The sequence below is a fragment of the Ursus arctos genome, unplaced genomic scaffold, assembly GCF_023065955.2.
Source record: "Ursus arctos isolate Adak ecotype North America unplaced genomic scaffold, UrsArc2.0 scaffold_28, whole genome shotgun sequence".
Lineage (NCBI taxonomy): Eukaryota > Metazoa > Chordata > Mammalia > Carnivora > Ursidae > Ursus > Ursus arctos.
The window spans coordinates 27,724,314-27,747,276 of NW_026622963.1; the positions used below are offsets into that span (position 1 = coordinate 27,724,314).

A 22,963-nucleotide genomic window follows, 5' to 3' on the forward strand; every position below is an offset into this window, starting at 1 on the left:
GACTGCGTGTTGGAATTTGCTTTCTGAACAGACTGGCTCCTTTGGAGGGGTAGAGTGGTGGAGGGGAGGAGGGGTGGCCTCAGCGGGGCGGCCGCTTCGGCTGCATGCGCCTGGACGCAGCTGGCCCACGTGCGCGTGCAAGGGGATTTGCGGATGCTTGTGGAAGGTGAAGCCATTTAACACAAGCTCTCTACTTCCCTAAATTACTTTTTCTCCTTAGGGGGCTTGAGGGCTTCAAGTGTTCTTGCCCCTGTGAGGCTGGAATAGTTTTGGGGACAGATGATGGCCGAAGGGGGTGGGGGCCGCAAGATTGGGGGGGCTAGCCTCAGACCATGTCGGCTGCCCCCCGTCAGTCTAGGAGCCCTAGAGCTGGGACTGTGGCTGCCGCCCTCCCCGCAGGTCCCCTGCTCGCACAGCCCAGGGCCAGAGTGATGGCTCTGCAGAGAGGACCAAGACTTACATGGGGCCAGGTTCCCGCCAGCTGTCATCACATTTCACCTCTTAAAGCGATGCAGTGAGTCAGAAACAAATGCATGCCCATTTTACAAAGAAACAGAGGCTCAGAGATGAATTGATCAGCCTAGGGTCCTTAGCAGGGCAGGGCCAAGATGCACGCCCAGGTCCATTTTGCCCTGTCTGGGCCTGCTCTTAACACCAAGTGTCATGAGGCAGAAAAGCAGCACCATTAAGCCAGGCCACACCCCGGGGTTCTCCCCTTTCCTAGCCCTGTGACCTTGAGCAAGTCACTTACCCTCTCTGAGCCTCTGATTCCTCCTCTTTAAGGTGGGGAGATCCCACAGGGTTGTCTGGAGATTCGGCGAGTTAATTCCTATAAAGGACATAGGACGGGGCCTGGCACACGGGGAGTGTATACCAGGGCTCGTATCCCTGCTTTCTCAGAGCAGGAGGGGTTGAGTGAGGCGGTGGGTGGGCGGAGAAGGGAGAGGGCCACGCAGACCCTGGGAGCTTGAGAGGAGGGTAAGCTGAAAGGCTAGCGAGGGGAGGAATCCAGAGAGGGAGCATGTAACCAGTCCAAGCTGAAGGAGAAGGTCAAAGGAGGAGGGAGAACTTTCTAGAACCCAGCTCTTACACAGGCTCCCAGAGGGAGCGCGGGATTCCCGGCATTGGCAGGAAGAACCAGACTGGAAGGGACAAAACGAGTCCGAACATACACGCACATCTTATCCCGTGGCTCAAACTGTGAGGACCCGTAGGCCTCTCTCTCTCTCTCTCTCTCTCTCTCTCTCTCTCTCGATCTGTCGCAGTCGTAGCTGGGGTTGGAATAACTCAGAGGGGAGGCGCCGTGGAGGCAGCGGGGCCCGCTGGCACCCGACCAGCGCACAAGAACCGATTATGCAGAAGCCAGGGCACACAGGATTGAAAATTTAAAAATCCCGTTCACCATCAGATGAAAATGCTAGGGCGCTTGGCCAGAGAATATTCTGGGTTTGGAATTTGTTCAGGACCCTCAGCTTCACCAGCTGGAACTCTTGCCCAGTACCCTGCTGCTGGTCGCCCGTGAGCATGGAAATTTGCATTTCATCATGAATATGGAACACAGAGCCTTGAGCTGCATGATCCTGAGAAGCGCTTCATCCTGCACCGCGGGCCGGGTTGGAGCGGCCGCCTCTGCGCCAGCGAGATGGGGGCCAGCCAGCCTGGAGGTAAACGCATTAGCAGACGGAGGTGTGCGTCCTCTCGCTGTACCCCAACACACCGACACGTGGCAAAAACTCTTGGCGGTTCAGTGTGGCCAACCAGAATTCGAGAGAAAGGGCTACTCGATGCGCGTGCGTGAGGGTCATTCATAACGAAGGGGGCAGATTCTGGGCTGAAAACCCTCCCCGGGACCCCTGGGCAGTGATGCACAGGAGCCAGGCGTGACCGGGGCTCCTCGGCAAGGCCGGGGAGCCGCGTGGAGCGGGGGGTGGCCCTTGGTCTCGGCTGCGGGCCCACTTGGCGTCCTAACGGCTCTCCCCTCGCTAGTTGTGTGGTCTCCCTTGGGGTTTTGGAGCCTTGGATTCCTTATCTGTAAAACGGAATCAGGAGTCCCGACGTCCCGAGGTCGTTAGAGATCCAACGAGCTGACGCTCAGAAATCGCCTCGCGCCCGGGCCCCCGAGCAGCACCGGGAGGCCGCCGAAAATGACGGTGCCCCCGCTTTGCAGGGGCGCGTGCTTGTGCATTCACCCGATGATTCCTTCGTGGTCCCTTGTGCCCAGGGCGGACAGCGGGGTCCACACAGACTGCTGTGCATTCTCGCTGGAGAGACCTGGCACGATCAGATGTCCCAGGGTGACAAGCACCACAAGGGAAAGGGACGCGGGTTCCTCTGACAGAGACCCACGGGCACTGGAGGAGGGTGGGGAGGAGCCTTCATCGGGCGGGGCCGGGAGGCCTCCGCCCAATCCCCTGCGTGGATTTGGGGGACGCCGGGCAAGGAGCTGGGGAGACCCTTCCATGCAGAGAGACCGGTGAGCGCAGAGGGCCTGGGCCCACAGCGGCAGACTTGGAGGGACAGCAGGAAGCCATGGGACTGGGCGCCCTGAGCGGACGGCCCGGGTGAGGCTGCCGAGCGGCCAGAGGGAGCACCGCAGGCCCACCGACTAGGGAGGGGGTTCGGATGTTTTGTTCCAGCTGCCTCTTTGAGCCAGGGCAGGATGTGTCCAGCTGGGGTTTTAAAGGAATCCTTCCGGACATGGTGAGGTGGGGGAGAAAGGGGGGGCTCCGGCACGAGCCAGTCAGACGTGGGATGCAGGGGGTGGTGCGGGAGGTGCCACGAATGACCCACTTCCGGGCATAACACGGGGGTGCTGCAGGTGGGGTTTAGCGAGTGGGAGAACGGGGCGGGGGAGGGGCTGGTGCTGAGCACTTGGGTAAACTGTGGCGTCACTTACTGAGCCACGGAAGGAGTGTGTTTGGGATGCTAAAATCAAAATTTTACTTTGGGACACATTGGAAACCATGTGCAGCTAAGTTGTCTTTAATTTTTTTTTTAAGATTTTATTTATTTATTTAGAGGGTAGGGAGGGGCAGAGGGAGAGAGCGAATCTCAGGCAGACTCCCCACTAAGCATGGAGCCCGACGCGGGGCTCGATCCCATGATTCTGACATCATGACCTGAGCTTAAACCAAGAGTTGGAGGCTCAACTGACTGAGCCACCCAAGGCGCCCCGGATTGTCTTTAATTTTTAAATTAAATGATGCCCACTTCCCAGGAGCCAATGTTTACAGAGCACAGAGCTCATAAAAGGAACCTACGGAACGAAGGGAAGGTGTTGTCCTTGAACGAGCTGGTTGCAAAGCTGTGGTTGGTAAGATTGGCAGATGTCGCTTGGTGGCTAGTCCCAAGGCCACACTCCAGCAGGGAATCTCAGGAGCCCCACGCCTTGCGGGGGGCCCAGACCATATGCTTGGAAAAGGACAGCTGGGCTCCCCAAGATGGGGCCTGACCCCAAATACCAAATTATGCAGGGACCAAAGTTCTCATCCTGATGGGGAAAATGGTGTTAAAATCGTAAAACGGAAAATTCGAAGAATAGCTAGGAACCCTGGGAGGGGCGTTATCGACTCCCCACAGCTCCTGGCTGGTGTGCGGGAGACTCCGTGGGCTAGAAGGAGGCCCGTCCCACTCCTGGACTTGGCCACTTGCTGGCTGTGTGACCTGGGACTTCAATATTCTGTCTGCCCCAGGAAGGCGGTGGCCGGCCCGCAGGGATGCCTGGGATATAGGGAGCACGCCCGGAGCAAGCCGTACCTGCCGACAAGCATCCACTCCCTCCCCTTCTCATCCCACCGGGTCACACCGCCTTCTGGGCTCACTGCCTGAGCCAGCGTCTGGGGGGACGGTCCAGCACACCAGGCAGGCCCCTGGCCCTGCTTGCTCCTGAGATCTGCAGAGTCCCACCCTCCAGCCTCACACGCAGGTGTCCCCCACCAGCCACTAAGGGTGGGACCCTACTTCATGCCACGGGGTCATCTCCTAGGTATGGTCCAAAATCATGTCTCTTTGGTCTGATTAGTCTTACTTGTCCAAGTCTTGAGACAACTGAAGAGCTCTGTGTCCAGTTCCCACCTGGGCTGGAGAAGCTTGCTGTTCTGGCCTGGGGTCGGTGGGAACCCCGCATGCCCAAAGCAGGAGTCTAAGGACCTCTAATTCCATGGAGGCACCCGCTGTCCCTGGGGAGCTGCCCGCAGCCCCCTGAATCTGTGGCCCAAGGACCCCTGCTACCTGTTTCAACAGCTTCCCCTCAGCTACCTTCCCCATCCTTCTGGACTTTCTGCACTTTTGACCATTTGGTCACTTCCTTCCTGTGACCCGGGTCTACGCCCTGAAGGACAGGAACAGAAAGGAACACTCTAGGGTTGTCCCCCAGCAGCACGGATTTAATGAAGAGATGGCAGGAGCGTACATACGAGGCGTGGCGTGGTCGGGGCGGGGGTGTTTCTGGAATCAGGGGACGCCATCGCAGGCAGCCTAGATCCCAAGGCCAAGGCCAGCGCATCACCCTGCCTGACTCCGCCCTGACCCAGAGGAACCCTGGGACCGCTCACGGACTCTTCCACATTCGAACCCATTCGTGCTCACCTCCTCCCTCTGGCCCGCAGGAACCAGAGCCCGCCTCAGGCCTGACGTGTTTGCTTTGTCTAAAGTGGTGGTCAAACCTACCACCCGTGTGGCAGGGGTGAGAAGCAACCTCATTCTGGCAGTTACCTCCACCAGAAGGGAACAAGGACAGCCCCTCCCCCACATTGTCGTCCTGCAGAGCAAACACCTACTTACGACCTTGACCTTGAGCTTTGCATTTGCTTTGGCGATTTTCACAACACCCTTGCAGGTAGATGCCATGGCCTAGTTTCCAGACGGACACCCACACCCGTGCCACCTATCTGCTCTTCCCTTGAGGACAGAGAAGTGGCTCGGTGGAGTCAATCCAGGGTTCTGGTCTTGGGTTAGCAGGGAGTGAGACCAGACCCCGCCGGGAAGCCAGGTGGGTAGAGGGACTTCAAACCTGGACCCTGAAGAGAAGAAGGGTGGGAGAGAGGGTCCCTCAGATCTGAAGTTTGAGAGGCTTAGGGTTCCAGAAGGAGATGGCTCAAGGGTGCCAGTGGATTCTCGGCCAGGTCAGCATGGCCCCAGGGTGGTCATCAGCTTCCCCAGGTGGGAAACAAGCCTTCTCAGCAGTCCCAGACATGATCCAGCTGCTGCTAGAGACCCCACCCCCATTTACATGGAGACTGGAGTCACCCCAGCATGACAGCTACATTTCTTGGCCACCTGCCATGTGTCGGACAGCCTGCCAAGTATCTGATCCAAGTGCTGATTTATCATGGGAGCCCCCGTCCAGCCACCTCCCTCCTGGAGTTCAGGTGGCTTGAAGCCCAGGCTCCATCCAAGAGAGGGGCTTGGTGAGCAGGGCTCCTGGGTGGCCTTCAGGTCAAGACTGGGGGCCTAGACCACCAGAAACCAAATGCCAAGGTAAGGGCCGGGGCCGCTCTCCCCCAGGCGTTACAGGACAATGGCAGCATCCGCCACATTGACTTAACTCACCTTTTCCTTTGCGAAAGATCAGAGATGAATCCTTAAGGCAGGTGTCCACAGCCTCCTCCCTTTGGGGTCCACTCTGCTGGTCTAACACCACAGCGGAGTCATTTCTCCTTTCCTTTCTCTCCCCCCTCCGCTTCCTTCCTTGCACAAACATTCTTAGGAGCAGCCCCTCTGTGTCCCATCACAGTCCAGGTTTGGGGGATCCGTTCATTTATTCCGGAGGCCCTGTGAGGGGTCAGGCACCGTGCTCAGTGCTGCGGATAGAGCAGTGACCCCTGCAGATGAATGTACCCGCCCTCCCGGGACCGGCTTCTTGGAGTGCGAGGCAGACAATGCACAGGTTAGTTTGCTGTGATCAGAGCAGGGAAGGGGGTGCAGAACGGGGAGGCGGACGGCGTGCTGGCTGTCCCCACTTGCCAGTTCTCTGTCCTTGAGCCGGTCCCACGCGGCTCCTAGCCTGTTCATCTACCACAAGGGGAGGGATTAGGACTGAATCACAGGGCCTGCGGATTCGGGAATCCGATGAGTCTGGTGCAAAGGTACTTGGGTGAGAGTAGAGAAGCCATTGAAGTGACAAGCTCGCCTTGCGAGGTGGGAGGACCTGGGGTGGAGTGTAAATTCCAGCGCTTCCCCTAAGATGCGTGACCTGAAGTCTTGGGGCCTCACAATCCAGATAAATCCTACCTCCTAGCACTTTCACGAAGACGGGATTATTAACATACAATAAAGCAAGCGGCCCAGACCTTGACCCCCAGGAGCAGCCGGTGGGCTCTGCTCACAAGTACATCCCGTGGGCGGCTTCACTTACTCCCAAGTCCAGGCCACAAACAGCTCGGAGTTCCCAAACATACCTGACGTCCGTTCGGACCCCTTCGAGGAGCCAATATTCCTCCAGGCCCTCCCTCCACGGCTGGAGTTTTTATAATTCATGAGGCTAGGCATAAATTCTTAATTGTCATAAATTGTAATTACAGCTCCTTTCAACCATAAAACCCAGACACATTTACGAATTAAGCCCAAACAAAACTACAAAACCGTGTGATGAAGGTGGGATTGTCCAAGCCCCTGTCATTGGTGCCAAGGAGTGACTCCGGTCTCCTCTACTTTTCACTCTTCAGACCCGTGAAACCTGTCACCATGCGTCTGTCCCCCTGTTCCCCTGGGTAAGGAGAACTGACGCCTTGGCTCCAATACAACCCTAGAGTCCTGGGTTCTTTTCTCCTTCCTACTCTTCCAAATGATCCAGGATTTGCAGAGGTCACTTCTTTAAAATGTTCATCGAAATGAAAACAGAAACATTTTAAATTCTTCCAGATATCTCCAAGAACTATCGTCCCCATCAGACATCTGAAGGCCCCAAGTTCAGGAAACACTGGGCCAGCACACCGTCGGGTGGGCATGAGCTCTTCTGGTGACAATTTGCACCCGCTGTCACAGGAGGCCTCAGAGAGGACGGGTGGGAAGCAGCGAGCATTCTAGAGCAGTGGGGACAGGGTGACATGTGGGATGGAGTTCAGAGGAGACAAACAGGTCCAGTGGTGGGGGATGGGGCAGCAGGGGCCCTCAGGGGCAGGGAGGGGCAGGGTGTGGACTTGACCTCAGGACAGGTCACCAGGCTTAGGTCTGGCCACACCCAGGACCAGTAGCTTTGAAGAGTCGGCCACAGTAATGGTGGTTCACCTGGCCTTGTCTTCAGCATGTCCCAGGCACAGCGCCCCCACCAGGTGTGGGCAGTACTATTTCCCCCTGGAGGTTAACACCTGGACAGGTCACAGCAGGCAGGGGTGCACCCGACTTGGGGGTGGATGGTCTCCCCAGAGCCCATGCTCTCAGCTCAGCCGCTGTGAGAGCCCTGGGTCTCCTTGCTGGGACCGAGGTCCCTCTTGTGTGAGCCCAATCGGCTTTGCACCTGCTGCCGCCACCTTCACACCTTCTTGCCTCCTCACCCCTCTGCCTGGTCCAGGGAGTCCGGGGCCAGCCCCAGGGCTAAGGCAGCTGGGGCAGCGAAGCCAGCCGCCCGCCCCAGCACAGCCATCCCAGACAACATTGGAACAGGACCATAATGGCTAGTGAGCCGCCGCTGCGTACTGCCTGCCCGGGGCCTCTGCAGCCCATCACCCGGCCGGTCGGCTCCCTGAGGTCCCCGGACCTTCCCTCAATTTGGCAAATCAAGGGTTATCCTCTGGCACGCCAGGAGCATTTGGGAAGGTGTTCCAGAAGATGGAACTGGCTCCTAACTGCTTGAGACATCCCCCTGGTCTGGAAGGCCTGCCTGCTGTGACCTGAACTCTGGTTTGAGCCCCCCCCCCCCAGGCCCCAGGGCTCCAAACCCAGCACCCACACAGCCCATGCGGAGGCCAGACTCGTGGGAGGAGACAGCTATGACAATGTGGAGACCCCAGAGTGGGCCAGGGCTCTGATGGTGTCTGGGGGCACAGAGAAGGGACAGACGGGAACAGAAACGGGAACAGCAGGGGCCAAGAAGGCTGCTCAGAGGCAACCAAGCTTGAATTGCATCCTGAAGATGAACGCGATTCATCAGGCAGCTGGAGGTGATGCAGGGGAGGAGGGACCGCAGCCTGGAGGCCAAGCTCTGCCTCGAATACATGCAAGAGGCGGCAAGAGCAGTCTGATGGCTGGCTGCAGTTAGAGGGCTCCAAGGGACTGGCCAGCGAGGGCAGGTCCCGGGGGGCTTCACACCCTAGCCAGGGAGCTTAGCTCTAAGGTTGAGCTCTAAGGTTCCGGGGAAGCCGCAGTGATGCCTGGGCCTTGTGGCTCAGGACGTCCCTCTGGCAGCCACCTGGAGGGGGGAGGGAAGAGAGGCTGCCCCCAGCGATTGTGTCAGTGAAGCAGGGGCTGCCTGTACGGAGAGAGCCTCCTGCTGGCTGAGGCCCCTCAGAGGCTGGCCTGTGCGGGTCAGCACTGCCCCTGGGCCTCCCTGAGCAGGTGAGGCTGGCTTCTTCCTGCAGCCTCTCCTCTCCCCTCCCCTGTCACACTTCCTGCAGGGATGAGGTGGCTGCACTTCTCGGGCTCCAGCGTGGGCTCTGCGGCCAAGGGAGGCGGCCTGCCCGGGGCAGAGGAATGACGCTGAGCCTCACCAGGGGGTTCTGTAAATTTACGTGCTGGCCGCGAGGCAGGCTGTTTGTGGAAATCTGCTGCCCCCTGCAGCAAGGTGCTAGAAACGCAGTCACTCAGGACCCTCCGTCGGCGAATGAATGGGAACTGCCCCTCGGCAGGCCCAGCTCTGGGGGCAGGAGCGGTCTCCAAGGAGCCCGCCGATGTCTCAACACCGCCCTCCGAGTGTGACGACAGGGGCCAAGCCCGTCTCACCCACCCTCAGCGGCCTCACCCCACCACGGCCTGGCAAACTCAGGGTATCCACATTCTGCCGGAGGCTCGCAGAGGGAGAGAAGCAGCCCGAGTAGGCCAGCGGGTTCAAACCCAGCTCTGTCCCCTTCCGAGGCCCACACCTTCCACGACTGCCTCCCCAAGGGCTCAGCTGCCAGCACCCCTGTCCCCATGCCCATCTCCTCTTTTCTCCCTGGCACCTGTGACGTTTTGTCCTTCTATTGTTGGTCTAGGTGTGCCCTGCCAAAGGAGTGTGCGTCCCCAGCTTCTAGAACGGGGCCTGGCCCACAGGAGGTGCTCAAGATCTTGGCCAAGGGAAAAACTTTCTCTCTCGTGACTGTCCGGTCCCCAGGGTACTGTGAGCTCCCTGGGGTTTAAACTCTTCCCAGACAAAGCCCTCATCCCGGGCCCCTCCAGTGAGCTGGGATCCAAGAACAGCAGCCCTGCTGGTCTCAGAAGGTTCTGGGCTGATGGCTGCTGGGGGCGAATGCTAAGCCAGGCCTGCCCTCCTCAGTGTCCCCACCCTCACCCCTCCCAGTAGGAACTGGTGAACACTGTCTCCCTCAGGGTAGCCCTTGGGGGGGTTTACAAACCTTTCCCTTTAACACTGAGCTCTCACAATAAAACCACATGAACCCTAGAAGCTGCCTCCATGTGCAAATGAAGATGCCCAGGCCAGCTGCCCAACTGCACGCAGGGAGAGGCCAAATGGCGACAACACAGTCCTTCCTGCCAGCCCCCTGTAGACCCCCGGGCCCCCCAAGGCCACCATGGTGCACGTGGTCAGCAAGGACCGCACTGCACCAATGACAATCCCCTCTTGGATCACAAAAACACTGAAGAAGATACCAAGGGCGAACCTTCCATGGGCCAGCTGGCCCCAAGCAGTAGATATTCTGCTGTTTTTGAGCCTGCAGGTCACAGACTCGTCCGTGGTCTCGCACGAAACCAGATCACACAGCCACAGAACGGACCGGGAAACACCCAGACCTCAAGCCTGGTGGGGGGTGAGGGGGCGGTCCCCAGCAACACGAGGGGCCTGATTTCTACAGGACCGAGAGCCTTTATTCAGTCGGGCTCTTGTGTCTTTCCCAAGGCAGAGAACAGAACGAATACCACAGGCAGGTTGGGAGGCGAGGGGCCGAGCAGGATTCCAGCCTGTGGCTGGCGGGGCCAGAGGTAAGACGGGGCCTCTACGGCCGAGCCGGTCCTGCTCCTTTAAGAGCCACAGGTTGGAATCCCCAGTCCAGACCGGTCTGGCGAACTGCAGGGCCTTGCGTTTCAATAAGTGACCTTTCTGTTGGTGCTAATTGAGGAGGACTTGCTTTGATGCCAGACATGCGAGGCCCCGCCAGGGAGCAGGGAGGGGGCCTGGGCCTGCTTCTTCCAGTAAAAGGCAGGCTTCTTGGCAGCGGTCGGTTTAGAGGCCGCGTTGCTATTGTAAATCATAAGCTGATTATTGCCGCGCTTTAAAGTTTCCCAAAGAGGTTCCAGCCGAGCTGTGAGTTGCAACACGATTGTGAGTTGTTTATCGGCAGGAAGAACCCTCAACTCTTCTGAGTCTTTGACTCAAGAACTCTAGGTGCTAAAAACCCCAGCCTCTCCTTCCCGCCCAGGCCAGGGCGAGCGAGGCCCCCTGCCGCCAAGTCTCCTGGGTTGACAGGGGAGTTAACAGAAAGAACATACGGGTTTATCTGGTATCGAGGATTAAATAGGCTTCTCGAAGATCGGAGTTTGGTTTTGCAGTCCCCTAAGTATTAGCAAAACCCCTTGGGTCTGGCAAACTCCTCCAACTCCTCAGACGGGATCTCCACCCGCGGGCTGTGCCACGCTTCCTCCGTCTGGGCCTCGCAGGAGCTGGGCCTGCCCCTGTGCCAAATTGCTAGAGTTAACATTTGTGTCAGTGTTTCCATTATAAAATGCCTTTTTCCCCCTTCATGAATATATAACCCAACTGTTAAATTACCCTCAAGGCTGTGGGCTGGCAGATACCGTGCTTTCACTTCCTCTGGATGGAGGGGGCCGTGCAGGACCCCCATCTGGACGACACGGGGTCTCCGAAGGCACCTTCCCCAACACCACCACTGTGGGGAAACTAAAGGGAGCTCTGCCCCCCCCGCCCCCCCCAGCAGCTGCAGGCTCCTCCAGCTCATGCCACCCAGTGTGGACGAGAGCTGCTCGGCCAGGGGCCGTCACCCCCGGCAGCGGCTGCTCGGGGAACATCTCCAGAACCTGCAGTGGTCAGGTCCCGGACCCAACACAACTGGTGCCGGAAGGAAAAACAATAAGACTTTAAAAGGCTCCATTTCACAAGCCGGCAAGCGGCCTGACCCAGCGACCAAGGGAAGGGAGGGAGCCAGAGCTGTGCCCAGAGTTCACACCAACGCAACGTAACAGTGTTCGCCCAATTCTAAAAATCCTTAGTAACACTTTTTAATATACAAGAATCAAAAGTACAGCAGTTTTACAATGTAGGAAAATTTAATACATACTATATAAACAACAGTATTTACATCAGAAATCACTAGGACAGTGGCATTTTTCACAAATATAAATTAATTACTGTTTAGTCAACAGGTTTTAAAAGTCCACAATTTTACAATAAAGAAAAACCATCTGTCCCCAGACGCGTGGGGTACGGATGGACTAAAGCAGCCTGGACCCTTGGCCTGGCTCTCCTCGCCCAACACGGCAGCCCTCAGACAAGCCAGAAGACCACTGGTGCTGGGCCCCGGGCCACCGCTCCTGCTGACGAGTGGATTTTGGTCTGTAGGACTCCAGTGTCCCTGTGTGAATCTGTAACTGAATCGCGTGTGCACCGCACGGCCTGATGCAGCTCTCGGGCATCAGGCTAGAATGTCTGCAGCACGATGTGAGAAGTGTTCTGGTTTCCCGTGGAAGGGCTAAAGGAATGACTAGAAGGAGAGAGGGGGGCCCAGGGGCCATCAGGTCGAGCTCTGCAGAGGGCCGGGCTGTTTCTCTCCAGCCATCTCTGAAAGGACCACAGTCTGGACCTGGGCCTTCACAGCATCCTTCTCCAGGGCTGTGGTGGACCACGTGAATCCTTGTTTATAGTCAGACCTCAGGTGATGCTGACTCCCCTCTTCCTCGGCCCCTGCCGCTTCTACCCAATTATTACATCCACAGAGCTAGGCTCTGTGGAACACCGCCCGCGCAGATTCCTGGGGCAGCTGATCCCGTCCGCAAGGGAGAGAATTCCTACCTGTGCAAACTGGTTTTTGATAAAAGCATACAGCATTGATACTGATTTAGGTCAAGGAGGAAACGCCTTTTTCCCAACCCACTCTTCAAACATACTTGAACACCTAAAATAGACGCTTTTATGGGGATACTGTAATTTTATAATCAATTTAACACTGATCTGGCGAATGTTGCCTTTTGCTACATCGTATGGCACTAAAAGTCCTGAATGTAAACAAAAGGGAGTTCCTTTTTCTTCATGATGAGACATCTGTGGGAATGACTCACACCTCCTATCAACTTCAGAGAAAATCACCCTTGCTACTGAAATTCAGGGCCGCCTCTAAGGGAAGGGGATGCCGTGCCTCCCAGAGGACACAGCCTGACTTCCCACAGGGAGAGACATGCTGGGGCTCATCCCCCCACTCCCCTACCCCAAAGCCAACCTAGCCTTCCTCTTTGGCCTGGGCAAGACCACCACAGGGTAGTGTCAGTACTGTCAGCAAGAGGCTAAGCCGGTAGTGGCCAAAGCAGACACATTCTCTCACCAAGCAGTCACAGTGGGATGACCGTGGCCAGGGGGCTCCTACGCGTTCCTTTGGGCTGTGCTCTGGGGCATGGGGACCCCCTACAAGTCCACGCTGAACAACCTAGTACCATGAGGAGATAAGTAAGGATGGGGCAGGCCCACTAAGCTCCCAACACAAGCTGTGAGGACCCAGATTCTGCTCTGGAACGCACGCCTGGCCAGCCCCAGGACGCTGCGTAGAGCAAGCGGCAATGACCCACCAAAGCCACACCTGCCTCACGAGGGTGCTAGGACTTGGGGATTTCTTTGTAAAGGCATTCATGGTGCTGCCCAGGGTACCGGCAAGCAAGTGATGATCATTTTATGAAGTCCTCACAGGTTAGTTCAGGGAGTTTAACGCTGTGTGTGCCCAATGGGAAGGTTTTCACCAGCTCTGAGCCTGGACAGTTAGGCACAGTGTAGGTTCAAGTCAGTTGTTCCACCTAGAAAGGCCTTTGGACACTCAAACAATACTGGCAAGCGATATTTAAAATGAGTAAAACGGAAGGCCCCGTATCAGAATGACAGGAGCCTGATGAAATGGTGCAACCAACTTGCCTTCCCACTTCTGACTCTGTCGGCGCAGGCCCGTCCCTGGAGGCTTTCTAGTTCGCAAAAACTTTAACTTAGGGTTATACTTTATTTGATCTCATTCTAAAAAAAAAAAAAAGAAAAGAAAAACCCAGAGCTCCAGTCTACTGATGTCCTACTAGCCGTGGGAGCCTGTTCCCCACAGGTCCCTGAGCTTCGCCTGTCCACCCGCCACACGGGTCAGTGCACGCGTGCTCTGCGCCGTCTACTTCCTCACGCTGTGCAAAGGGAACTAAAGGAACTACAAGGCGGCTGCAGAGGCTGACCGGGCACAAGCCCCCCCTTCCTCAGGAAAACCACGCACCACCTGCACCTGCACCCCCACCTTGGCACCAGCCAGCAGCAAGCTTCCCCCTCCGCCCCCAGCCCTGAACTAACACTTCTCGTCACAGGATCAGAAATCCACCGGGGATTCCGGGTCCCTGGCCACACTGCCCCCACCCTAGCCCCGCTTTCAGCCCACTCCCAACCAAGGAAGACCCACGCCCACGCCAGTGCTGCCCCGCTCACAGTACTCAGAAGTCACCCACACGGGCCCCCGCTTCCCAGGCACCAGGGCGAAGGAGGCCCCTTGGGAGACCAAGCCTTTGAAATGTACAGATAGTGTGGGAAAAATTAGTGTTGGTCGGGAAGGGGCCGCTGCGCAAGCTATTTCTCTCTGTCCCCCTGGGCCACAGGTGTCATGCTGAGGCCCGAGTGTACGGTCTCTCCCAAGAACACGTCTGAGGAGTGCACCTGCTCCCCTTCAAGTCCCAAGAGGCGAGCCCCAAGCCCCCTCCCCGTCAGCAGCATCTGTCACGTCACAGTGAAGCAAATCGTGTGCTGTCCAGCAGGTCCCGGCAGCCTGCACACACACGCTCCGACCCAGCCCACCGCGCCCCGGCTCAGGGCGCACGGACCCCGGCAACAAAATACTCGTGACTCTAAGATCCCGTCTTCCTTCACTGGGGAAACACAGCCCACAAAGCTGGTACACAAACGTCACGTCCTCCTCCTAGCACCCATCGCGGTGATAGGCCAGAACCAGGCTGGAATGGGATGGGGTGTCAAAGTGCAGGAGTGGCGACCCAAACCCAACCTGGACCGAGTGAAAGGCCCCCCACTCCTTGAGGTGCTCCTTCCGCCGGCAAGCTGACAGCAGCAGCATGTCCAGAAACTCCACTCACTGGTCTAGATAACTGGCTCCTACTGGATCAGACCAAAAATATCCAGGTGCTTAATGATTCTTGCTCTCCCCTTCTTTCCCAGCTGTCCTTTATGTTTTCCGAACATTCCAGTTATAATCTGGGTTGTTTTTCTGTTCTAGCGATCTCTCCAAAGGAGACCTGTGATCCAGGGGTGACTTGGAATCGTGGGGAGACTTCTGAGAAGGGGGCGAGCGAGGGTCTGAGACTGCAGGGTGCAGGGGGGGCAGGGGCTGTTTATACTCCCCCAATTTGTCTGTGTGGAAAGAGCGGTAATGGTCCGAGGGTCCTTGGCCATGGTAGCCCATAGGGGGGCGGTGGTCAGACATTCGTCGAAAATCCTGCTGGTGGTAATTTTGAGGCCGAAATTCATCGGATCTCCTCCGCTTAGAGTCATGATGGTGCCTGAAATGGAGATGCAAGGATTAGCTGAAAGACCGAACCCATCCCCTTCTTCCTCGTCCACTGGCTCTTCCTCATGCACTCATATTCAAGGACACTTCCAAAGGACTCAGAGTTTGCAAATACTTACATTACTAGGAATCGAAAAAAAAAAAAAAAAACCACAAAAGTAATAACAAAGGGCTATTTTATACTTATTGGCAAAACACATCCTATGAAATGACATAAGCCTCAAGTCTGCAATGAAACAAGTACACACTTGAATCACTGGTGGCTTTGTAAAGCTGTACTCCCTTCAGGAAAACTGGCAAGATCTACAAACATTTTCATATTCTTTGACCTGGCCCAGGAGAAAAAGAGCCACAGAAATTATTTGAGAAGTTATTAGTAACAGTAAAAGCCACAATCAACCCAACCAGTCAACAATAAATGAAGGGTTAATTAAATTATTTTAAAAATTGACTCAATGTGAAGAATATTAAAATTTTTAATTAGCACCACAGTAAACTGTTTGTTATCCTATTAGAAGAAAATTGGCACAAGTCAACAACAAAAAGACAAACAATCCAATTCAAAAATGGGCAAAGGACACAAACATTTCTCCAAAGAATATCTACAAATAGCCACCTAAGCACATGAAAAGACGTTCAACATCTTTAACGAACATTAATCATCACGGAAACGCAAATCAAAATCACAGTGAGCTACCCCTGATTCACACCCCCCAGACTGGCCACGTTAAAAACACACACGTACACACACAGAAGGTATGTGTTGGCAAAGATGTGGGAAAATGGAAACTGTCGTATATTGCTAGCAGAGGGGTAAAACGTTTCAGCCACCGTGGAAAACAGGTGGCTTCTAAGAAGTCAAACACAGAACTCCCATATAACTAAACAATTCCCTCCTAGGTATATACCCAAAATAATTGAAAACAGGTATTCAAACGAATACTTTTACACCTGTCTTCGTACAGCACTATTTACAAGAGCCAAAGGTGGAAACAACTGGGAGTGTCCATCAATAAATGGATGGATAAACAATACAGGAGTACTGGAGTATTATTCAGTATTATTCAGCCACGAAAACAAAGTACCAGCACGTGCTACAGTGTGGATGAGACTCAAACTGACACTATGTGTTCAAAGAAGCCAGTCCCAAAAGGCCACATCATGTATGATTCCATTTATACAAACTGTCTAAGGGAAGTAAATCCATAAAAACAAAACGCAGGCTGGCGGTGATCAGGAGCCGGGGAGACAGAACAGGGTGACTGCGTAAAGGCTACGGGGTTTTCTTTGGGGTGATCAGTGTTTGGAACTTAAGCTAGTGATGGCAGCACAACATTGTGGATGTGTAAATGTCACTGAACTGTTCACTTTAAAATAGTTAACTTGGGGCGCCTGGGTGGCACAGTCGTTAAGCGTCTGCCTTCGGCTCAGGGCGTGATCCCGGCGTTCTGGGATCGAGCCCCCATCAGGCTCCTCCGCTAGGAGCCCGCTTCTTCCTCTCCCACTCCTCCTGCTTGTGTTCCCTCTCTCGCTGGCTGTCTCTATCTCTGTCAAATAAATAAATAAAATCTTTAAAAAAAAATAAAAATAAAAATAAATAAAATAGTTAACTTATGTGAATTTCCCCTTATTAAACAAGAGAGAGGAGAGAGGACACAAAATGTATAGAACAATGGTTCTCAAGACACCAGATGTCAGGTAACAAAGAACAGTGACTCCCTGAGGGATGGAAAGCGAATGAGATGAAGCTGGTAATAAACCCCCTCAGTGCCTTGAGACAGTTTCCAGTCCTCAGCGCAGGGAACAGTTTCCAGTCCTCAACTCAGACTTCAGAGTTGAGTGGCGGAGGCAGAACCAAGGCAGCCGGAGTTCAGAGGATGGAATGCAGAAGAGAAGTCTGCACACAGAAAGTAGCTCAAAGACCTGCAAAGGGTTCCCCTTGGGGATTCAATGAACAGTGTTCAGGGTGTGCACGTGAAGAAACTACCCAAGGCCAGGAAATAACCACCCCCAAAGTTAGAGGTGCAAGTGCCCTGTTCTCACCAGCTATACCGAAAAACCTCAAGCTTCAAGGGACACCAGTAGAGTACAATGAAGCGTTCTTGCCTCAGTGGTGGCAACACGCAGCCCTTGCCAGAGCACTGCTCCCATTCTGCCCAAAGAATCTTAACAGCAAGACCTGAAAGGATCGGACTGTTTGCCAGTAACCAGTGTCTCACAACAAAGCTCCAGAATATTTATAGGAACACAAAATATCCAGCACTCAGTGAGGCAGCTAATCAAAAATTACTAGGCATAGAGAAAACCAGGAAACTAAGACCATAATGAGGAAATAAGCTATTCAACTGAAACTAACCCAAATGATGGAATTAGCCAACAAGGATATAAAAACTATTTATAAGCTGTATTCCAGATTTCAAAAGGTTAGAGAAAGATTTAAAATGGGGGGGAGGAAAAAAAAGCCCAAATACAACTTCTAGAAATAGAACTCCAATGTGTGAAATGCAAAATATATTGGAAGGGCCTCAAGGCAGGTTAGACATTGAAAAATAAATCTCAGTGAACTTGTAGACATAGTGATAGAAACTATCCAAAGGAGACAGAGAGAAAACAAAATTTAAAAAAATAAACAGAGCATCAGTGAGCTGGGAGACCAACACAAACAGCCTAATTATAGGTGTAATTAGAATCTCCAAAGGAGGTGAGAGGGAGGACAGAAGAAATAACGGTAAAAAAAAATTCCTAATTTGATAAGAAAGAGAAACGCACAGATCCAAGAAGCTCAACACTTTCCAAGCACAACAAAATGAAGAAAAATACACCGAGTTCCACTATAATCAAACTGCTTAAGACTAGTAATAAAGGAAAAAACACACGTTATATAAAGAGAAACTAAGATAAAGATGCAGATTTTTTCATCAGAAACAGTTCACGCTGACAGAAGAACATCATCTTTTAAGTGCTGAAAGTGTTCATCTAAAATTTATACCCAGCAAAGGTATCTTTCATACACGAAGGGAAACTAAAGACTTTCTCAGGCACGGAAATGCTGAAAGAATCTGTCACCAGCAGACCCATACTAAAATGGAAGTTCTTCAGGCAGGAAAAAAAGTGATACTGAATGGAAATACAGACCTAGACAAAGACGTACAGGGCAGATGCCCACTGGAGCCTGACGAGACGAGACCATAGGGAAGGGTGGGGGGTGAGGGGGACAGAGACCCCTCTAAAGGAGACAGCTGCTGCCTGGCTACAGCGCTGGGCTAACGTGTTATCAGATCCTCCAAAATAAAAGGAGACATTTATACAAAACTTCCAAATTTAAATGCAAGTCCAAACAAAGCATGTTGTTAGCCTGATGAAAACCAAAACTGCTGTGAGGTTAACACAGAGTCAAGTCTAAAATTAGGAAGAATAAGAAAACCTCCTCAGCCCTTGCTGTGTTGCTACCTCTCACAGGCTACAGTCCTGTGCACGACGCTACGACTTCCCAAGCCCTCCACCCTAACTGCGGGCTCGCGGCAGACGAGGACCACAGGCTGGGGCCCATCTCAGGAGCCGGCCGCCTCGTGTATCTGAGAGCCTGCACCAAGCTAACAATCTGGATGCAGACTCTAATATTTTAAGGCTACCTCTTCTCTATGTTTCCTCAGAGGAAGGCAGAAAACTCTTCCCATATAAGCGGAATGATGAACTCCCTATGACCCAAAGAATACAACTTAAGACCTGTAACTTGGCATCAACCCCTTACTAGCCCAAGTGTTCATCTTCCGGGCTCCCCTCTCTGGGTGCCAACTCCTGCCCTGGGCCGGTGATACCTATGCCATTTCTCTCTGCTTGGCAGGCTCTCCAGGGCGCAAAGCCAAGGAGAATTAGCAACCTCTATTCTTCCTCAGCCCCCGGGAAAAAATACTCAAAGACCTCTACTTTCAACCATCCACTCAGCACACGGTGTCAGCTGCCTACACCGGGATTCCTCCCCAACACCCTGAGGATGCCCTGACGGCAAAAACATCAGCTCAGACTAGGGACCATGCCTGGCACAGGATGAAAGGTTCAATGAACATTTAGTAAGTACGTGAATGTGTATGTCACTTGTCTCAGTCAGCGCTTGGTGTCTCAGGACCTTCGACCTACCTGTCATAGTAATCTCTGTGTCCCCTGTGGTCTCGGTCACTGCTGTACTGGTCGTAAGGTCTCTTTCTGGACAGGCTGTTGGGTCTGTAGCTCCCGGAACGGTGGGCGTCCATGTGTCGCCGGTCCCCGTAATGGTGGTCCTTATACCAGTGCTGCTCGTACTGGTGGTGCCTGTCACTGCCCCACGGAGGGTTGTTGCCACCACCATAGTTGAACTTCCTTTCCCTCTGCCAGTCTCCTCGATCTGCAGGACAAGAAAGAACACTTTCACGACTGCAACAAATGGCTGAATTTCACTGAAGTTTAAACTCAAAGGCTGGCACGCGTTAGAGAAACAGACATTAAATTTCCTCCTTCATAGCCTTTTTCCTGCTGGTAAACATACCAGTAGTGAGTCCCAACATTCTCTCCCTCAAATTTTAAGACAAAAGAAAATTCATGGCCTTTCTCTTGGGAAATCCTAAGAACTATGTATGGCTTTTTATTTTCCAAGCCTTTTTACCTTCCAATCTAATCTCGGGCAGACCCTTAAAATGAGATTTCACTCAAAAAAACAAAACCAAACATTCAAAAAACAGAACCTGCTGGGTTTCACAGCCGCGAGCTAGTATCTGCTGTTTACGTGGCGAAAGTTTATTCCCCTGCTAGTACCGTAAGCTGTGCCTGGTCTCTGAAAGTATTTCCAGATCCTACATACTGATTCTATTACTCCCTCCCAGCCCACACCGCAGAGCTGAACCTCCTGCTGTAACAAGTAATTCCTCTAACTCTGGACCTGGATCGTGTGCTACCTCGCAAGGACAGGGCCAAACGGAAATGTTTTGCTTCTTCAGCTTCCTTTCCCCTGAGAAGCATCACACTTATTTGACTCAGAAAAGGTAGTGAACACACACAAGTGCAGGAATGCAGGCTACAGTGGATTCAGGTGCGACCCCAAAATATATGTCCACTCAGAACCTGTAAGTGTGACTTGACTTGGAAATAGGGTCTTTGCGGATGTAATTGAGGATTTCGGGATGAGATCATCTTGGATTTAGACTGGGCCCTCGAGCCAAGATACTCTTCTGAGAGGATGGCAGAGGGAGGTCTGAGATAGAGAGACACAGGGAAGAAGGCCATGCAGCGATGGGGACAGAGACGGGGACGATACAGCCACCAGTCAAGGAGCACGGAGGACCGCTGGCAGGCACGACACCAGGCGAAAGGCTGGGAACAGATCCTCCCTCAGGTCTCCCAGGAAGAAACAACCCGACTGACACCCTGACTTCGGACTTCTGGCCTCCAGAAGCGTGAAGAACACATTTCTGTTGTTCTAAGCCACCCAGTCTGTGGTCCTTTGTTACGGGCAGCCTTAGGCTTAGCCAGAGAGAACCATGTGGCCTCACGAGAAATCCGTTCTATCTACAACTACACTAACACCAAACACAAGCCACCAGATAGATGTCTCTACTCATTCTGCTGGTCTTCTAAGCATTTTTGTACCGAGCCAAAGAATAACCCGTGCAGCTTAGAATCTGACACCATTAAAGTAACATACAGTCCACCAGTAGCTTCACGTCACTGCTGGTCCAGGGTGGGTCAGGCCAGAGGACCAACAAGTAAAACGCGGACTATTCAGCCTAATAACTTAATGGACAACAAAAAAGAGACACCTTCACAACATGAAAACAAATCACTTGAAGACGGCTTCAAACCAAATGGAAAGTAATATTTCAAACAGGCTGTCAGTGTCTGCGGTATAGTGGAGATGCTTACAACTCGAGCCAAGCCATTTATTTCCACAGAAACCAAACAGTGCTTTTCTTTCTTCCTGAACCGCCATGAGGCAGGTCGCTGGTTAGGAAGTACTGAGCTATTTATTAAGGAGATGGGTGAAGAATCCAAGGCTTAAATAAAAGACCACAGTGAGCGGACTAAGAAGAGTTCTTTCAAAGCATCAGAATATAAAATCAGTGACGTCACACGAACAACACAAAATCAGTCTGAGCCCAGGAAGAAGTCAGGACAAGTAATACAACTAGATCTACAAGCATGGAAACACTGCCCAATCATCCTGTGCAGTAATTACCTTTTTCCTCCTCAATCAAACAGGGATCAATTAATTCTGAACTACTTAGATTTTTAAGACTAGAAGACACGCACTTCTGCTTCCAGGTAGTTTAGAGCAGCTTGCAGCAGAAATACACTCCGCCAACAGTAAGAAAGGCCAGGTAAACAAAAATTACCTGTCTGAAGACATCAAAGAGCAGCCAGAGCCATCAGGACTAGAAAGAATAAGACTCAAAGAGCAGAAAAGCTCACAGAGGTTAGAGGCGACTGCCGTAGCCACTGCAGGCAAGGGGCTGTGATTCTGAGCGCAAGTGACAGGCTGAATATCTGAGCTGCTCCCAGCACAGGACCAGAGACACCAGGAGAGCCTTTGGAGGTCCTTCTAGGCTAGAGGGGCATGGCAGAGCCGAGGGGCTCAAACGCACAACCTGCCTTCCCTTAGGACATGTGCTGAACGGCAGGGAGCAGAAGGCTAAAAACCTAAACTGGAGTGCTCGAAGAGCAGGGCAGTCTGGGGTGGTCTAAGGGTGCTGAGAAAACCAAGCCTGGAGTTTCGGGCACGCAGGAGAGGAGGGGCAGAGAATGCTACTACAGGCCCTCCGCTGAGCACTCTGAAGAGCTAAGTCCCAGGAACAGGGGGACCAGAGGAAGACGACATCAGAATGATCACCTCACAGTCCATGTGCCCAGGGAAGGAAAGAATGAATCCTCTCCGGGGAAAGCACATCATCTGGAGCTTGCAGAATTTCTAAAACATAGGTTCCCCCCATATATTATTTTTTAAAGATTTTATTTTTTTATTTGTGAGAGCGTGACAGAGCAAGAGAGAGCACAAACGGGGGGAGGGGTAAAAGGAGAGGGGCTCAATCCCAGGACCCTGAGATCATGACCTGAGCCGAAGGCAGATGCTTAAGCAACAGCCATCCAAGCATGCCGTAGGATCCCCCATTTAATCAAAAATAACTAGGCATGCCGAAAGACAGGACTGTAGGACTGAAAACCAAGAGAAATAAAACATACAACAGAAACTGATGCATAATAATTCAGATACTGGAGTTTGCAGGTTAAGATTTTTTAATAAATATAATTCATAAGTTCAAAAAAAGAGAAAAACCAAGAATTTTCCCAGAAGACCGAAATGTATTTTTCAAAAGAATCAAATGGAAATCCTAAAACTGAAGTTTAGAAATATACACTTCATTCTCATTATTATGGAATACGTGACCCCTTGTAAAATCCTACACTCTGACTTCTATGTATTCTCTATACTTTTAGCTTTGATTCTGTATGCTTTTTTCCCTTTCTTCTTACTTGTATCTTTAAAATCCATGCTCAGTATAACCAGTGAAGCAACAGAGAAATTATTAACTTCCTGCAATCAGCCCTCCATTCTCCCAGCATCCTGAAGTCACTGGTACTGGGTGTGTTTTCACATCTTTCTCTATGTTTATTCAAACATATACTATGGAAAAGTTTGGTGGTTCCTCAAAAAATTAAATCAGAATTACCATATAACCCAGCAATTCCACTGCCAGGTATATACCCAAAGAGTTGAAAACAGGTCCTCAAGTAAGTATTACACAGACTTTTCACAGCAACACTATTCACGACAGCCAAAAAGTAGAAACAACCCAAATGTCCATCAACCGACGAATAGACACTGCGGCCTGTGTCCACACAATTCAGCCACAAAAAGGAATGAAGTCCTAACACACGTTACAACGTAGATACACCTTGAAAACAGGTGGCCAAGTGAAAGAAACCAGACACGTACAGTGTGACTCCATTAACAGGCACTGTCCCCAACACATGAATCCAGACAGACAGAATACACACCAGGGGCTGCAGGCAGGGGATGGGGAGAAACTGCCGCACAGATGTGGGATTTCCATGCGGGCTGATGGAAATGTTTTGTGATTAAGATA

The 22,963-nt window shown here is 52.7% G+C and overlaps 1 protein-coding gene across 11 annotated transcripts in view; it reads right to left on the reverse strand.

Moving 5' to 3' along the window:
* Positions 1-11,357: 11,357 nt before the first annotated feature.
* The window catches only part of CHD2 (chromodomain helicase DNA binding protein 2), a 119,737-nt gene continuing 108,131 nt past the window's right edge, over positions 11,358-22,963 (reverse strand). For all 11 annotated transcript variants that reach the window (XM_048220869.2, XM_044388382.3, XM_048220871.2 and 8 more), the window contains 2 exons: positions 18,990-19,233; positions 11,358-14,844 (listed from right to left, as the gene is read on the reverse strand). In XM_048220869.2, the coding sequence (XP_048076826.1) occupies positions 14,511-14,844; positions 18,990-19,233 (578 nt within the window). In that variant the 3' untranslated portion in view covers positions 11,358-14,510. The remainder of the gene's footprint in view (positions 14,845-18,989; positions 19,234-22,963) is intronic.